We start from the raw sequence: 15,857 nt of genomic DNA, 5'->3' as shown, positions 1-15,857 counted from the left end.
GTAGCTGTTGGTCAATTCCCATGACTATCAATTGATTTCCAAGACCGGTGGACGAATTTGGAGGGTCAAGTCCCCCTTATTATGTGTCTTAATTGTATTGTCAATTTCACAACCTAGTTTTTATGAGTCTTAAGTCCATTGTGAGTTTCTAGAGTAATAATTATAAGATTGGTCCAATAGACATTATGGTTTTGTAGAGTTCAAAGAGTCAAATTTGCTTCCTAGAGTCCCTTTGTATATGAATGTCCAATCTCATTTGTATGAGTAGATCATACTTGCATTTTGAATATTTCTTTATCCAAATCCTTTGGTGGTAAATCAAAAATGTTTTTCTCCTCGGCTGGTGGTGTATTCCTTTACGCCCAAGCGGTGAATTTAAGTTTTTTATCCTTAACCGACGTTGTGATCCTTTAAGCCTTGATGGTAAGCTTCTTCAAAAAAATTATCCAATCGGTGTCAATTCAATTATAAACTTTTCAAGTTTGCCAGTTTAGTCTTTAACCTTTGTGTGAAATGACAATGTAGTTCGATCAATTGTCGCCCGACAATCACTACCATGACAGTTTATTCATCATCGGTTATCTTGTGTTGCACAAGGCACGTCGCCTATTTCTGGCAAAAAATAGCCGAAGGGACGACATTGGAATTTCATGCAAATGTTTAGGACTAAACTGGTATAAAAATATAAAGTTTAGGACTGAGTTGACATTGAGATTGATTGGACAATTTCTCTAAGCTTCTTCTATGCCAACTACGTTTTTCACTCATACACGTCCATTAAAACCCTTCCATCAACCATTTCCGGAAGACCCTAATCAAACACTCATCCCGTAAATCAAATTTCTTAATCTCTCGGTTCATCACGGATTGAGGTCACCGAAGTTGTGACGGCCTAGGATTTGAGGTTGTTGTGGTCTTCCTCATCCCCGACAACAAGGTGGGAGAGAGCACGAGCGGAGCGGAGCAAGGCCGCTACTATTGAATCGGGACTTGGAAATTGATTAAGGTGGTTAATTATTCATAAAATAAAATAAAAAAACGAGGTGAATATTTTGGAAAAGAAATGACATTTTGATAAATGAACTCAAACGATTATTTGTCGTGGGATGTAATATCATGCGTGTAAAGGTACGAAGTGGTTTTAGCTTATTTTCAGTTTTTTAATTTATTTTTATTTTTTAATATTATGTGGATTTTTTTTATTGATTTTTATTGATTTTTATTTTTTTTGCTGACTATGATGCTCCGGCGAGCCACGTAGACGCCACATATGCTTTCCGGCAATGCTCAACGAAGTTGGCACTGAAATAATCGTTTTAAAAAAAAAAATTGGCACTTAAGTGATTCAAAAAAAATATTAGCACTAAAGTAAGCGTCGTACATAAATATTGACACTCCTGCTATACTTTTTCCTTTTTTTTAAGTTTTCCCTTCTCTTTTCAAGTTCCAAAAACAAAAGGGAAAGTCCTTATTTATATTGTTCAGTAATGTGACCTCTCCAGTGTCGTATTTGTTTATGCATGAGCTCTGCTTCCAAAATCTTGACAAGCAACTGGACTTGGAATCTCTCCAGGGCTAAGTTTTCTGAGTACATCTAGCAAGTCTTTTGTTTTCTAGAGCTTCTACAAATGTACATTCAGGTTTATATGTCTGAAAAGGACAAGCACAATAGCGACATGAAATCTTCAAGGGTAGATCTCATTCATTCACATCTTTTCCATTTAGAAAAAGTCAAATTTGTACTATTCGCTTTCAGGGATTCCACCAATGACTTAAAAGGAGTCCAATCCTGGACTACTAAGGCTGCTCTTTCTACTAGAATAATTTTATGGAAGAGGACAGTTCGTATTCTTTTGCACAAGAATTGGCGCACGAAAGTTTTAGGTTATTAGGCTTTCGCGTGCCGATACCCTTTTATAAATTACAAACTAGGGAATTCGTCCACTATTGCATGTTTGAAAACAGCTCTTATTGATATGGAGGTTTCATACGCGTGAAAGTTTCTAGGTTAGGATCAATGATATTTTATTTACTCATTCATCATAATGAGCGACGTTTGCGCGTGTACGGACTCAAAATCTTTAGGTCATGGTTACATCTAGGTTTATTAAATGACAGAGCTTATGTTGACAGATAATGTGAAATTGAATTTCATTTCACCCGAGGAATGTAAAGTAAACATCAGTACTACTATATTAATAAACAAAGCTGTAAAATTCGAAATATCAACGAAGTAGAGAAAGCAGCTTCATGTGGCCCATATGCTAATGTCTAAGCAATTAGGCCCCATGATGTGATCGTCTTCTTCCTCCACTCCAAAATCCTCCTGTTGCTTTACCCTCAAAATGGTGCCATATTAATCAAAACAAGTCCGAAAAGATTTCACCCCATCTTCTTCCAGAGAGATGTCAAGTGAAAGAGGAAAGGAGACAGCCGAGTTGGGGTCATCCAGATCTCCTAGCGACCAGCAGCCGGCGACACCGAGCCGATATGAATCCCAGAAGCGGCGAGATTGGAACACGTTCGGCCATTACCTGCGGAACCAGAGGCCACCAGTCCCGCTCTCGCAGTGCAATTGCAACCATGTTCTTGAGTTCCTCCGGTACCTCGATCAATTCGGGAAGACCAAGGTCCACTTGCAAGGGTGCATGTTCTACGGGCAGCCCGAGCCCCCCGCGCCGTGCACATGCCCCCTCCGCCAAGCTTGGGGCAGCTTGGATGCCCTGATCGGGAGGCTCCGGGCTGCCTACGAGGAGAATGGCGGGTCCCCGGAGACGAACCCTTTTGCTAGCGGTGCAATTAGGGTGTACCTTAGGGAGGTGAGGGAGTGCCAAGCCAAGGCAAGAGGAATTCCATACAAGAAGAAGAAGAAGGCCACTTCGACTCAAGATAAGGGCGGCGATGGATCAAGTTCGGCCATGCATTTCCAAGGTTAAGCGGTAATAATCTCATTTATTTGGCTTCCCTTACACTTCGAAGAGCACACACACATCTTCCTTCTTCATAGTTTGTAACTGTCGACATCGATTCTAGCTTCATAGATTGGCGTTGAACTCTGTTGTGAAGCATCAAGCATTCACTTGGTACTTGATGTTTTTACCGTGTTATAACATTGATACGTCTCCGAGGAGGAGAGTCAATAGATCAATCAATGAAGTTGCGAGTTGAAGAAGAAATTAAGCAAGAGAGAGAGTTGATTCCTGCAAATGGTCAAACATCTAAAATCTGGATCAATGCTGCTCTTTCTGTACACACCCCCTTAACCCTAGTTTCATTGTACAACTTCAGGAATATTTTCTTGAATTTCCGTGAAGCTGTGAGCATGCTGAGACCCATCATCGTCATTATGTCATAAATTCACTGAGATTCGAGAACAGCAGAGAGCTAATGGAAAAAACATCTAAGGAAGCTTCTTTTCAATCTCCTCCTTCAAATACCTGTCAAATTTTAATGGTTGTATAATCACCTGTCATGCAAAGAACAGTGTTCATGGTACATCAATATATTTTATATTGGCTCCTTGAATAACTTTTTCCCCTAAATTTGGGTCTATTAAGACATTGAAGATTTTGGTGCCCCCCGAATGGGCGGTGAATCTTCATAGAACGCTTTTCCAAGTTGACATGATTTACAATGATCAAATCAGTGGAAAGAAATGATTAAACAAAGTTTAAGGTTTCATATAGGCATCCTTCATCAATATTTTACCGCCCACGAAAATGGTTTTTCCTCATATAAAAAATCTTTGTGGCAGATGCCATCATTGCCAGTCTCAAATTCCATAAATCTACGACATAGCATAAAGATTTTGTTGCTGTTTATTAACAACTGTCCAGCCGACATTTCCTTCTTGTGTATTGTCTCTTTTCCTCGTATCTAGAAAGAAGCATAGAGAAAGAAATTATTTCATTCAAACAGTTATCTTCTCCGTATCATTTATCCACCTAATTTTGGGTATTATGCCTTCACCATGTCTACTTTCTTGCCATAACACAACTTGTGGCTATTTTTGTCAAGGGAGCTGAACTGTTTTTATGACAAAGTGCCTTGAATTTGTGGGATTCACATAGATATAATGTGTTTGTTGAAGTTAAACCCTTTTGGGTTGATTATCGAATGATCTTTGTGTCCGATTACATTTTTCTATGACCATCATTTTCTCCATCAAGTGTCTCTCATCGCTCAATGTACTCCACGCGTTCTTCCAACTGCAAAAGAAAGTTTCCTTCGTAGATACGCAGTTACTTTCATTTCCCACTTCTTTCAACTCTCACCTAAAAGTTCTATAAATTCCCCCGGTATATTGCTAATTTCAGTAAGAAATTGGAGAAGAAGAAAAAGGTGGTTTTTGGTCAGAAGTCTATGAAATCTCTAACCCCATTGAGACTTGCAACACTATCAAGAAGTCGTAAGGTCTATTTTAATTGGGATCTTGATATCCTATGACAAAACATCAAGGACCAATCCTTGGCAAGTGAATGGCAATGACCATTAACTCTCATCTTAATTGAAGATTCAAACAAACCTAATAGAGAGCTAATGCTTTCCCCTTTTTTGATTAGAAAAAAATTCATTACTTATGAGAAACGCTCATCAGATATTAGAGGTAGACAACAGAAGAAATCTTCTAGATAGGCCATCTAAAAAACAGCCTAATCAGGAATTAGTGCTTGGCTTAAGGGATTTTGGTGTCCCATGAATCTTTGAACTTAGGCCTTGAAATCAACCGAGCCATGCCTTCTTAGACAAGACTCCAACAGCTAAGAATTACAGAAACGAATCTGAAAGAGGGTTGATGCTTTTGGAGGGTAGGAGTTAAGTTCCTGAACTCTTCAATGTAACAGTTTCTGGACAAGAAAAATCTGCTCAGACAACATGTTATGCATAAATCCATCTCTCTCTCTCTCCACAAGGAGTTGTTCAAGCTTGTGAAAGAGCTTAAATTGTCTGCTTGTTTAGTGACATGTGAGCCAAGAGAACGAAAAACACAGAAAAACTTAAAAAGGGACTTCGCGATCATTCATCATTAGCCACCGACCTTCAGTCGTGGAAATGATCTTCTTGCAATGACATCATTTTCTGTAAACTATGCAATTACCTGCTTATGAGACGTTTTTTTTTTCCAGAAACCTGTCCTAACATACTACTACCGAAGTTTTTCAACTGTGTTCATTTGAGTTTCGTCCCCACTATTAGTTGCTATTTCTTTAAATTTCAGAATATATAGTTGAATTGAAGAAGTAAATCCCAAATGCAGTTTTGAACTGCTAGTATAGAACACCGATGCTACACAATCCTTAATACTTCCGGATCTAACATTTTATACTGACCTGAGCTGTCTTACAATAGGTTGTACGTGTCTAACGGTACTCTAATGTTTCAACGAATAGGTGATTCTGTTTATGCAGGGCTATTTCAAGAATGTGTCTGTATAGATTTTTCTTCTTTTATTAACCTTGTCAATAATATATTACACTGACACGGGAGAGGCTCAGTAACATCATGATTTGATGAGGATCTAGCACCTGGCTGATTGATGATTCTTGATATAATCTAGGTAGGATTTTGATATTTTCTTTCCACATTAAATCAGTTAGTTTAAGTACTTAACTCACAAACATAGAACTATGAGTCTATGATTGCTGTTTCAACCTTTTGGTTTTGGCAGAGGAATTGAAATGCTTCATCCTTAATTGTAGTTAATAATCTTCTTTCAAGAAAAAGACACAAATGCTACACCAAAACAAGCCTGATTTAAGTTCTTAGTTAGTTGTCAAATAACACTAAACTACCAGGTAATGTTCCACTTTCACACAGCTAATTTCCGAATTCCTGTGGCCACCATTGTGTGCTTTCTATTCCTGCTATATACTTTTGCCAACCCAGATGAAACCCTATTGGTGCCAAAAGGAAAACAAATCATTCCGACATTATTCTATACCTAGGAGAGTCATTCTGGATGTATTTACTTTCTGATATGGGGTGCTCAACTTTTAATGCAGGCTCATGCTAATAATAATCAGAAGAAATGGTAGAAAATGGCAGGTTTTTGCGGTTTCCCACACCGCTTTTGCCTCCTGGTAGAGAGCCAATGCAATTTGATGATGTAAATAACCACCTGGGGCTGCTGGTGCGCTTAAAAGCCTCCTTATTTTTTGCTTCACGTTCTCGAGCACTATTAATATGTCACAGCAAGCAACTCTTGTTAGTATATGCTTGTGCTTCAGGTAGTCTTTTCTTTTTGTGTACTTCGACTCGTCGCTGAAATCCATATATATCATCTCTGCCTTGCTCGTCTTCTCCTCATTTTGCAATTTGATTGCTTATGTAAATTACTTCTACAGAACTGCACCAATCATATATCTTCTTGCTTTTTTCGCCATGTTACTTTGTAGATTCATAAAAGCCCAAACTGTCGAAATTAGGGTAGATAGTTGACAGCAGCAAACTAGTTATGCCCGTGTGACAGATATCTTTGACCAGGTAATAGCTCGGACATATGTTCATGCATGAGGAGATCACAGCAATAGTCCTAGACGTCGCGGTTCTAACTTAATCGAGATATCTACAAGTCATGCATTCAGGATGATCATAGCAAGGATTAATGTGTGGCCGATATTGATCCAAGACTTGAAGTTACTCCCTCCAAACATCAACTTGAGGCCTCTTCCTATTCTCGTTATGAATCCATCGGGCATGTCCATATTGTTCAGATGTTTATCGTAGCTTACGAGTTGAACCCCTTGACATTGTTGCAAACTCTCTCTCTCTCCATAGTGCACGTACGCATGTTTAGATATATGCTCAATCGTATGGCAGAAAATAGAAAAAGAAGGAAGAGGTTGTCTTTGAGGATTTGGAATGAAAGTAGCCTCTCCACATAAAAATGACAAATTTATGAAAAATCTGGTTTAGATCTTATAGTAGCACCAGTCCTCCCACAGAAAACAAAGATAACCTACTTGTCGAGAAAGAAAGAATGAAAGAAGAGGAACGACTCTGGAAAACCCACCGACTTATAGATGTCTTCTTTAAGAAACAACACGGATAAATACAGTTCGAGTCTTATAATTTGGTTAAAGAGTACAAGTTAGCAGCCGAGATTAAAGTTGTGTAATAGTAACTATTTATCGAAATTAGCAAGTCATTTACAAATATATATATGGATTATGGAGGTTGTGGCCCCAACCTCGTGGCTCAAATCAAGCCCCAAGAAGGAGAGAGACAGATAGAGGGAGATGTCTCATATATAAGCAATGTGCATTATAACTAAAAAGGGTTAAATCACATTAGAATCAAATTAGATGTGAAATGAAGAACCAATAAGTTCCGAATCTCAAAACGAAAAGAAAGTTACATGAGAGTCAAACTTGTGTGTGGCGGGAAAACTATCTTGAAAATCCTAAACCTATTGTACATTAGTCAATTCAGTTATAAATTTTTTTCATTGTGTCAATTTAGTCTTAAACATTTCGACAATTTATCGATTCGTTCGTAAAACTTTCATTTGTGCCAATTTTGTCCTAAACTTATTTAACATTCGTCAATTTAGTCCTAAACCTTTTAACGGATTACCATTAAATTCATTCGGCTAATTTTTTTTCGAAAATCGATAACGTGGCGATCCAATCAGCGTTTGCCATCTTATGTGGCACAACTGGAGCTGACGTGGATAATTTTTAATTTTTAAAAAAATAATGAAATGTGATTATTATTTTTCTTTTCTTTTCATTTTTTTCTTCACGGGGTTGGCGATCTACATTGGCCACTAGACGAGGATCGGCGACCACTGCCAACCACCGAGGGAGGGCCACCTCACGAGCCCTTGCTGTGGCCGGCAAGGTTGTTGTGAGCCCTTGATCAGGCCCTCACAGGCCACAGCGAGGCTGCGACCCTCACCCACAGCCCGCGAGGGCTTCGCAGTCCTTACCCACTGGCTAATAGAGGTTGTCGGCCCTCGACCGGTTATCGGCGGCCTCGCCAGCACTTTGAAGGAAAACATTAAAAAAAAAACCAATGAAAATTACTTAAAAGTTCATGAATTGTTTTTATAAAATTAAAAAAAAAAATCACGGCAAAGCTAGCCATGCTACATCGGTGATTTTCAATCAAACTATCCGGAAGTACTACGTTGGTAATTCATCAAAAAATTTATAACTAAATTGGCAAATATTAAAAAAAAAAAAAGGTTTATGACTGAAGTTGTACAATTGGCAGGTTTATGAATGAATTGGCAAGTAATCAAAAGATTTAGAACTAAAGTCGCACAATTGAAATATCTATGACTGAATTGACCGCCGCACAATATGTTTAGAATTTTTTGAATAACTTTCCTTATACGTGGCATGAAGAATGCAAAAGCTCGCTTCTATGCCATTCTGGAAAGTTCAACTTAAAATATTGAAATATGCATTTTCTTTATTAGAGGGTTCAACATAAAAAAAATTTAAATTCTTAGGTCGAGAAAAACTACAGGACCTTGAAATCTCGTATATAAGCAACATCAAGAATGGTAAAATCTATTAGAAACAATCTGATATGCGGAATGAAGAATGCATAAGCGTGCCTCTCTACCATTTTAGAAATGTCCACTGAAGATTAATGAGTTATTGGATGAAGAGAGACTTCGTGTATGTAAAGTATGCTCATTGAAGTTTGCTATCCTCTGACCAAAAAAGAATCTCCTATCCAAGCCACGTGGATAACATTTTACCACTCTTTTCCACGTGGAAATCGAACCAAAAGTCGTATAAATTATATTTTCAATTTAGCACAGTTTTCTTTGATTTAGTTATTTACTTCAAATTTAAACTTGGTGTTGTGTGTATGTGTCTCTATATATATATATATATATCCCCTTCTTATGCTTGTCTGCAGCTTACCCATTTTTTTGTTTTTCTATTTCAAGCTAGTTGACAAATATTGTGCAAAGCACAAGCCGATAACGTAAGAGTCGAACTCCAATGACTCACCCTAGACGCAGGTCATTATTATATCTACCTACCCGATAGTAGCCATCCGAAAACAACGTAGAATTTTCTTTCTCCACCACCCCCCAACTTGAGAGAAAATATTTTTCTTTCCTTCATTTCATTAATAACCTCGAATTTTTATGTCTCAAAGTTCAGACGAAACCTTTTAAGGTCTTATTTAGGGCCAAAACTTGGTGTCGTTTATAAGGTAAAAAAAAAAAATTAGCCCCTTCTTAGTTTATTCGTAACTTGCCCATTTTTCTATCTTTCTATGTCAAGCTAGTACACACACGCCGACAACATAGGAGGCGAAACTCCAATGACTCACCGCAGGCTCGGGTCACCACTATACGAGCCTACTCGGCAATAGCCATTCGAAGATGACGTAGAGTCTTCCCTCTCCACCACCACCCCCAAATTGAGAGAAAATATTTTTCTTGCCTTCATCTCTGGAATACCCTCGAATTTTTATGTCTCAAAATTCAGACGAAACCTTTTAAGGTCTTATTTAGGACCAAAACTTGGTGTTGTTTATAAGGTAAAAAAAAATTAGCCCCTTCTTATGCTTCTCCGCAACTTACTCATTTTTCGTCTTTCTACGTCAAGGTTCCCTCTTGTGGCGAATATGTTATTTATTATTTTATTAGTCTTGAAAAACAAATTCAAGTCTCTTTATTTTTTATATTAGAGAATTTGTGAGTTTTTTTTTTTCTTTACCGTAGTGAGACCCTCCTACGCGGAGCTTATAAGAAACTATCGGGGTATAAAAAAGAAATTACATTCAATGAAGTATAAAAAAAATGCACATTGAGACACCTTAATATTTTTCATAGAACTTCCACATCTAATAATAATTTTTGTCAATCCATAATTAATAAACTTTGACTGTCCTTTCAAAATCATTTAATACAAAGCTTTGATTTAATTTAAATCATCTTTCGAAATTTTGCATTGGGGAATGTAACTGTTACCCTAAAAAAATATCCAAACTTTATGTCTTGTCCTAATTTTACCTTTTGTTCAATAAAAAACCTCAAACTTTATTTGCACTCCTAATTCTACCCTAAACTTTTTTGTCCCATAAAAAATCCTATACTTTAAGTCCAATCTCAATTCTACCTTGTGCATTTTTTCTCTTATAAAAAAACCCTCAATTTTAGATCAAATACCAATTGTAGCCTAAGCTTATTTTTGTCTTATAAAAAATCTCAGCTTTAGGTTGAGCTTTTTACTTTGTCTCTCATAAAAGATTACCAAATTTTACGTAATTTCTAAATCTGCCTCTACTAACCCTCCATCAAAATATCCAAGTCGGTCTTCGATCTCTCATGCTTGAGAATGTTCCATCTCTCACGGTCGGGAAGTTCGCGCTCGAGACGCACAAACAGTTCGTGCTTGAGAATTTTTCAATTCTCAATTGTCAACGAGAATTTTTGAACACAGGGTTAATGGGGGCAAATTTGTGACTCAACTAAAAGTTTGAGGGTTTTTATTAGAAAGTAAAATTTTTACCTTGGGAGTTTTTCGTAGAACAAAAAAAAGGTTCATGATAAAATTGAGACATGACCTAAAGTTGAGGGTTATTTATTGGTGGAATCTAGACCAGATATCAAATTGAGGCTTTTTATGAGATAAAAAGTAGAACCGAGACAAGAGTTAAAGTTAAAGGTTTTTTAAGGATATTAAAGGCTTTAAAAAGATCTTTTTAGGTTTCATCTTGTTATCCCATAGCCCACTATAAGAAAGAAAAAACAAAGCAAAATTACCAAAACAATCTCAAACCTATTATAATTGTGTCAATTCAATCATAAACCTTTTTCTTTATTGAGTCCTAAACATTTTGAATTTGTGTCATTTCAGTCCATTCGGCCAATTTTGCCCGAAAATTTTTCTGAAGTGGACAAACTTTTTCATTTTTTTTCCCTATCTTTTTCTTTTCTTTTCCTTTGTTAGGGCCTTCAGTAGGCCACCGGCGACCTTCGCCGACCAATGAGCCAGGGCTACGAGTCCTCACCAACCGCGATGAGGGTCACAGCCTTCGCCAATTGTAAGTTCATAGATATTTGCTAGCGGTATGCACAACAAAAACGTAAGTATATAGATGTGACCTTGTTAAAGTTATTCATACTCACGCAATCAGTCATTAAATTTAATCGACAACATGAATTGGAAATTTTTTACATGGTAATACCCACTTAATTTTTTTTTAAAAAGCATGTTCTAATTATGACAACACAATCCGACATAGATATACAAGAAAAAAAAAAGGAAAGTGAATAAATTTTGGGTTTGCTACTTTTGGGAAAAATGCATCAACATAATATTTTAATTGAGTCCTAAATTTTGAAAAAGTGTAATCAAGTTCTAAAACTTGTCAAATTTGTGTAATTAATTTTTTTCGTTAGCTCTGTCCAACTTGATTAACGAAAACACTATCGTGATTTTTTAAATATTTTCTCTCACTTACTTGACACCGAAAAGGCTAAAGCATGACAAGAAAGGCCAAAACAATGTCGTTTTATTTCATATGATTTTCAAATTTGATTATTAATTAAATTAGATTAAAAATAAACTAAATAAAAAAAAAGGAGCAAGCCAAAAGAGAGCGAGGGCCTACCATAGTCAAAAAGGCCGGTGATGGTGCAGCAAGTGCCAAGGTTGCCAAGCCCCGCCGGTGGCCGGCGACCCCGGTCGACCGCAAGGGAGGGTTGAACCTTGGGCAAGGTTCATGACCCTTTGGAAAGATCCGGGCGAGGGCAAAAGACCTTGACCCGGGGTCGTCCGCCCTCGCCCGGGTCGTTTACCCTCACCTCGATCTTGTCGAAGGCTGCCACTTGTGAGGGTGGGGCGGCGGCCCTCACTTGCGATTGGCCAAGGTCGCTAGCCCACCGCTCCTCGTGCACCTTTGCTGGCCCTTTCTTGCGATGGTGGGGCTGCAATGACGAGGCCCTTACTCGCCCTCTCCTGGCTTCCCCTTTAAAAAAATTAGTTTATTTTTAATATAATTTAATTAATATATAGATTTAAAAATCAAATTTAGATGAAAACGACATCATTTTGGCCTTGTTTTTCCATGTTTTAACCAAAAAAAAATTACATCAACGCCACATAGGAGAGAGGAAATAGCAAAAAAGGTATGTCAAGATTCTTCGTTAGCCAAGTTGGATGAAGTTAACTAAATGACTTAATCGCACCAATTTGACAAGTTGTAGAACTTCATTGTACTTATAAGTTTTAGGACTCAAAATTGAACATTCATGACAAGTTTTCGGACATTCAATGTACTTATCCGATTATTGTTAAATGCCGAAAGATTAAGGAAATTTTTATTTAGGCCCACCTGTCCACATTGCATCATGTCTTGTCTCACCGACAAACTAACCAATTTTATCCAGTAAAGGCGCTAAATAAGATTGATTTGCGTAATTGATTAACGAAGTGATTTAGCACATATTCATTCCATCGGGGTACCAGCATAACGTTCCGTAAGAATACTCTCTTACTTTGCGCATGTGAACCAAGATCTTGATCTTCTTCCTGTATGGGCATGATGTGCTTGAACTTTAGAAATCTACACGAGTACTATAGTTTAGGAGCACCATCAATCACGCTTCTTTTGAACTGTCGAATTACTTCTTTGGAGAGAGAGAGAGAGAGAGAGAGACGGTATATTATCTTGGGTCGTCTTTTTATAATGAGTCGAAGGGGTAAGTCGTTTGATGAAGCAACATACCAAGGGTTCATTCTCAATTACCTCGAATATACCAATAACTTAAGAAGTTCAAGCATTGAACAATCGGGCCTAGATCACCTCCAGCATGGAAGTCCTGTGCAAGCTTCTCAAGAAAAAGGAGAAATTTACATCTGGGATATAATATAAACATGGTCAATCCAACCTATTATCTGTAAATTCTAGCACTTCTTGCCCACAGAGAAACGTTAAACTAACTGGCCTAACCAACAAAATACAAAAAGCAACCAAACTTCTTCCTGAGCTTCGTCGAAGAGTACCTTTCTGATAACTCTCACTTAAGAGACGACCGGAACATTTTTGCAGGTAGGAAAGCCGATACCATGTTTGGAGCTGGGACTTGCAGACTCTCCCAGACATGACCATCTACAAATAACTCTCTGAAACAAAGAAGATCACACTCACTCAGCATTCTTAGCAAATTATTGCAGAAATCTTGCAATACAAGACACGAAAAGGTCGAAACTTGAAAGCCAACAAAATTTTGAAGAGCACAGTAACAGAAACATGTTTTCTGACCCCTTGATATATAAATTTGTAGAGTTTAATATTTCTAACTTATAGACTCAAAGGATGTTCGAGTGAAATTTGACAATTTCCCCTCAATTCCAAAGCACATGAAATTATGATCACCTGTGCATCCAAAAAGAAAGTCTTTTTGATCACTGCAGCGAAAAAATTGGATATAAAAGTGAAATACATGCACGAAATTAATTTAAAAAAAAAATACTTCATTCACGATTTTTGCATATCTATGCCCACAGCAACATTTGAAAAGTCATATGCTTCTACAGGTTTATATCATAGATGCAAGTCTCAATTGAGCTATCCATACAAAGACTTCAGATTCTAATGAAATAACCATAAAGCATCAAGTGCCGATATAAGCATCAAACAAAAAGTGCTGAACAGCCTGGGATGGTTTGCTATGGAGTTGGCCCATGTAGCATCTCAGAGAACCAGAGAACATCATAGGAATGCAAGAGCTTAAACACGAGCAGAATCCAAGGAGCTCAGAAGAAAACGGCTAGATGCAATGCGAATTAGCTTTTATACGCGTCTAACTCAGGAAGAATATATCCACCCGTTCCCCTTTAAGTATCTGGTTACCGATAGGAAAAATGAAGGCATCAACGTACTTCTCGCTCAGAAAACCCGACCAACCGTGGAAAGTATGGCATGACTAACTTAGGGGCATGTAAACATCGACCGAAGAATTCTCTTCAGCGGTCCCATGATCTGAATCTCCACATCCCAGGCACTTGCATACGGATCCGATATCAGATCGCGCAAGATCTGCACTTTTCCTCTCCACTATCAGAGAGAAGTCCATAGGCATCGTCTAAAATAAAACTGCTCTCTATCTTCTATGTGAGGCTCACACAGGAAGGCTCCTTTCATGTGAAAGAAACTCTGCAAAGAGACCCGCGCAAGTGGCCACTACAGAGTCTCTAGGCTTTTGCCCACCCTCAAAGCCACAAGGTGTCACAGTGACAGAGCACTCTTAACTCCACGGCCCATCCCAGCCCAAACATGGTGAACCAACTTCACAGTTCACACATGTAATTGACATCACCACTTCTCCCACAAGACAACAACATAGCAATAACAACAAAATTGTTCCGTCTCCCTGACTTGTATCGGCACATACCGTAAGCAACAATAGCAATGTCTCAAAGGACGTATAATCTTCCTAGTAACTGCGAAGTTGATGAATAATTACGAGAGAAAACAGAGCAAAATAGTCTTCCAGCCGGAAAACCAAAGATTAATCACGGCGATATAGCCGGAAAATCAAAGCCCATTACCGTCGATTGGAGTCTGCTTCAGTTTCTTGATCTTTTGGAGGTGAATCTGCGTCTCCAAGAACCACCGCATCCTCTGCTGCTCCAAGTCCTTGGCGAACTGCATCCTCTGCTTCTCCAGCTCTATCATCTCCCTCGCCTTCTTCCTCTCCACTCTCTCGTATATCTGCCCCAACCTCTCTATCGCCTCAGCTAACTCCGCGTACCCTCTCTCCCTCCTCTCCACGCTCCCCTTCCCGGACCTCAATTTCGTCCTCGAGCTGGACCGCTCCGATCCCTCCCCCTCGGCAACTTCCTCGTCCGCCGCCGAGAAGGCAGGCCGGAAAAACGATCCGCCGGCGGGGGACCTCGCCGGCGCGCGCTTCGTCCGGTTGTGGCTCCGGGGGCGCACCGGCACGGTCACCGCCGGCAGCATGCTCCGAGCCGGCTGAGAGGCCCCTCGCTTCGGCCTCGATCGGGATGCCGGCGGGGGCGTCGGCGACCGCGAGGGCTTCCTCGGCGGGAAGTTGGATCCGATCAGGGCGTCGAGGCCGGCGAAGAAAGGCCAGGGGCTGAGGTAGCCGCCGCCGGGGCCGTCGCGGGGATCCGAAACCCTAGCCTTCTCGAGCTTGAACTTCTTCTTGAGCGTGTCGATGCGGTTCTTGCACTGGACGCCGGTGCGGCGGGGCTTGCCGGAGGAGGGGGCGCCGGGGCGGGAGTTGACGGAGTCGGCGACGTCCTGCCAGTCCTGCTGGGAGAAGTTGCCGCGGTCGAGGGCTCGGTAGCGGTCGCCCCAGGCCTCGATGAGGGCGAAGGTGGAGCCCTCGGTCCAGCAGTCCTCGCGGAGGGGAGGGAGGGGGGTGGCGGAGGGGCGGGGCGGCGGGGGAGGGGAAGGGGACGGCGGGGGAGTCCCGTTGGGGGGCTCCATGGGGGGGAGGAAACGACGGCGAGGGTCTCTGAGGTTATGATGAGGACAAGAGAGGAGGAGAGGGGGGGAACGATGGTGTGGTGCGACTCAGTGGCGGGGTGGGGAAGATAAAGATTATATTTTTGAAACGAGCCCAAGTGTTGAATCAGAGGGGAGCCGGCTGGTTCGGAGAGGTGCAGCGTGGGGGGAGCCGGAGGGCGGTCTGAGCCGACGACGGTGGTGAAGTGTGAGCTTTTTGTATTCATGGGCTGTGCTCGATAGATTGGGCTTTCGTCCGTCCTCCCCACCCTTTGTAATTGAGTCGATCCCGTTCTTCGCCTGGCCTCGCTCACCGTCTCACTCCCCCGTTGCATTAAATTAATCCCTCTCCAGTTTCCATTAAAAAAAAAACCATTACTCGATTGTCCACTTTGCATTAATCC

General features: G+C 40.1%; 2 protein-coding genes across 2 annotated transcripts; one reads left to right on the top strand and one right to left on the bottom strand.

The window, feature by feature from the left end:
* The first annotated feature begins 2,281 nt into the window (after positions 1 to 2,281).
* Positions 2,282 to 6,300, top strand: LOC115731699 (protein LIGHT-DEPENDENT SHORT HYPOCOTYLS 10). The gene is made up of 2 exons (XM_030662378.2): positions 2,282 to 2,939; positions 6,003 to 6,300. The coding sequence occupies exon 1, from the start codon at positions 2,406 to 2,408 to the stop codon at positions 2,934 to 2,936; it is 531 nt and encodes a 176-aa protein (XP_030518238.1). The 5' UTR covers positions 2,282 to 2,405; the 3' UTR covers positions 2,937 to 2,939; positions 6,003 to 6,300.
* A 6,415-nt stretch (positions 6,301 to 12,715) lies between these two features.
* On the bottom strand, positions 12,716 to 15,682 carry LOC115731688 (trihelix transcription factor ASIL2-like). Its single transcript, XM_030662371.2, has 2 exons — positions 14,532 to 15,682; positions 12,716 to 13,103 (listed from the first exon to the last, which is right to left on the bottom strand). Exons 1-2 carry the CDS (start codon positions 15,433 to 15,435, stop codon positions 13,090 to 13,092), a joined length of 918 nt encoding a protein of 305 aa, XP_030518231.2. The 5' UTR covers positions 15,436 to 15,682; the 3' UTR covers positions 12,716 to 13,089.
* Positions 15,683 to 15,857: the final 175 nt, after the last annotated feature.

This window comes from Rhodamnia argentea, chromosome 10 (genome assembly GCF_020921035.1).
Source record: "Rhodamnia argentea isolate NSW1041297 chromosome 10, ASM2092103v1, whole genome shotgun sequence".
Classification (NCBI taxonomy): domain Eukaryota; kingdom Viridiplantae; phylum Streptophyta; class Magnoliopsida; order Myrtales; family Myrtaceae; genus Rhodamnia; species Rhodamnia argentea.
The sequence above is the reverse complement of the archived record's forward strand: the minus strand, read 5'-3'. Positions and strand labels throughout refer to the sequence as shown.

What these genes read in the sequence shown, in the direction of transcription:
- LOC115731699 (XM_030662378.2), top strand. Translation starts at nt 2,406, where the DNA reads ATGTCAAGTGAAAGAGGAAAGGAGACAGCCGAGTTGGGGTCATCCAGA.
- LOC115731688 (XM_030662371.2), bottom strand. Translation starts at nt 15,435, where the DNA reads ATGGAGCCCCCCAACGGGACTCCCCCGCCGTCCCCTTCCCCTCCCCCG.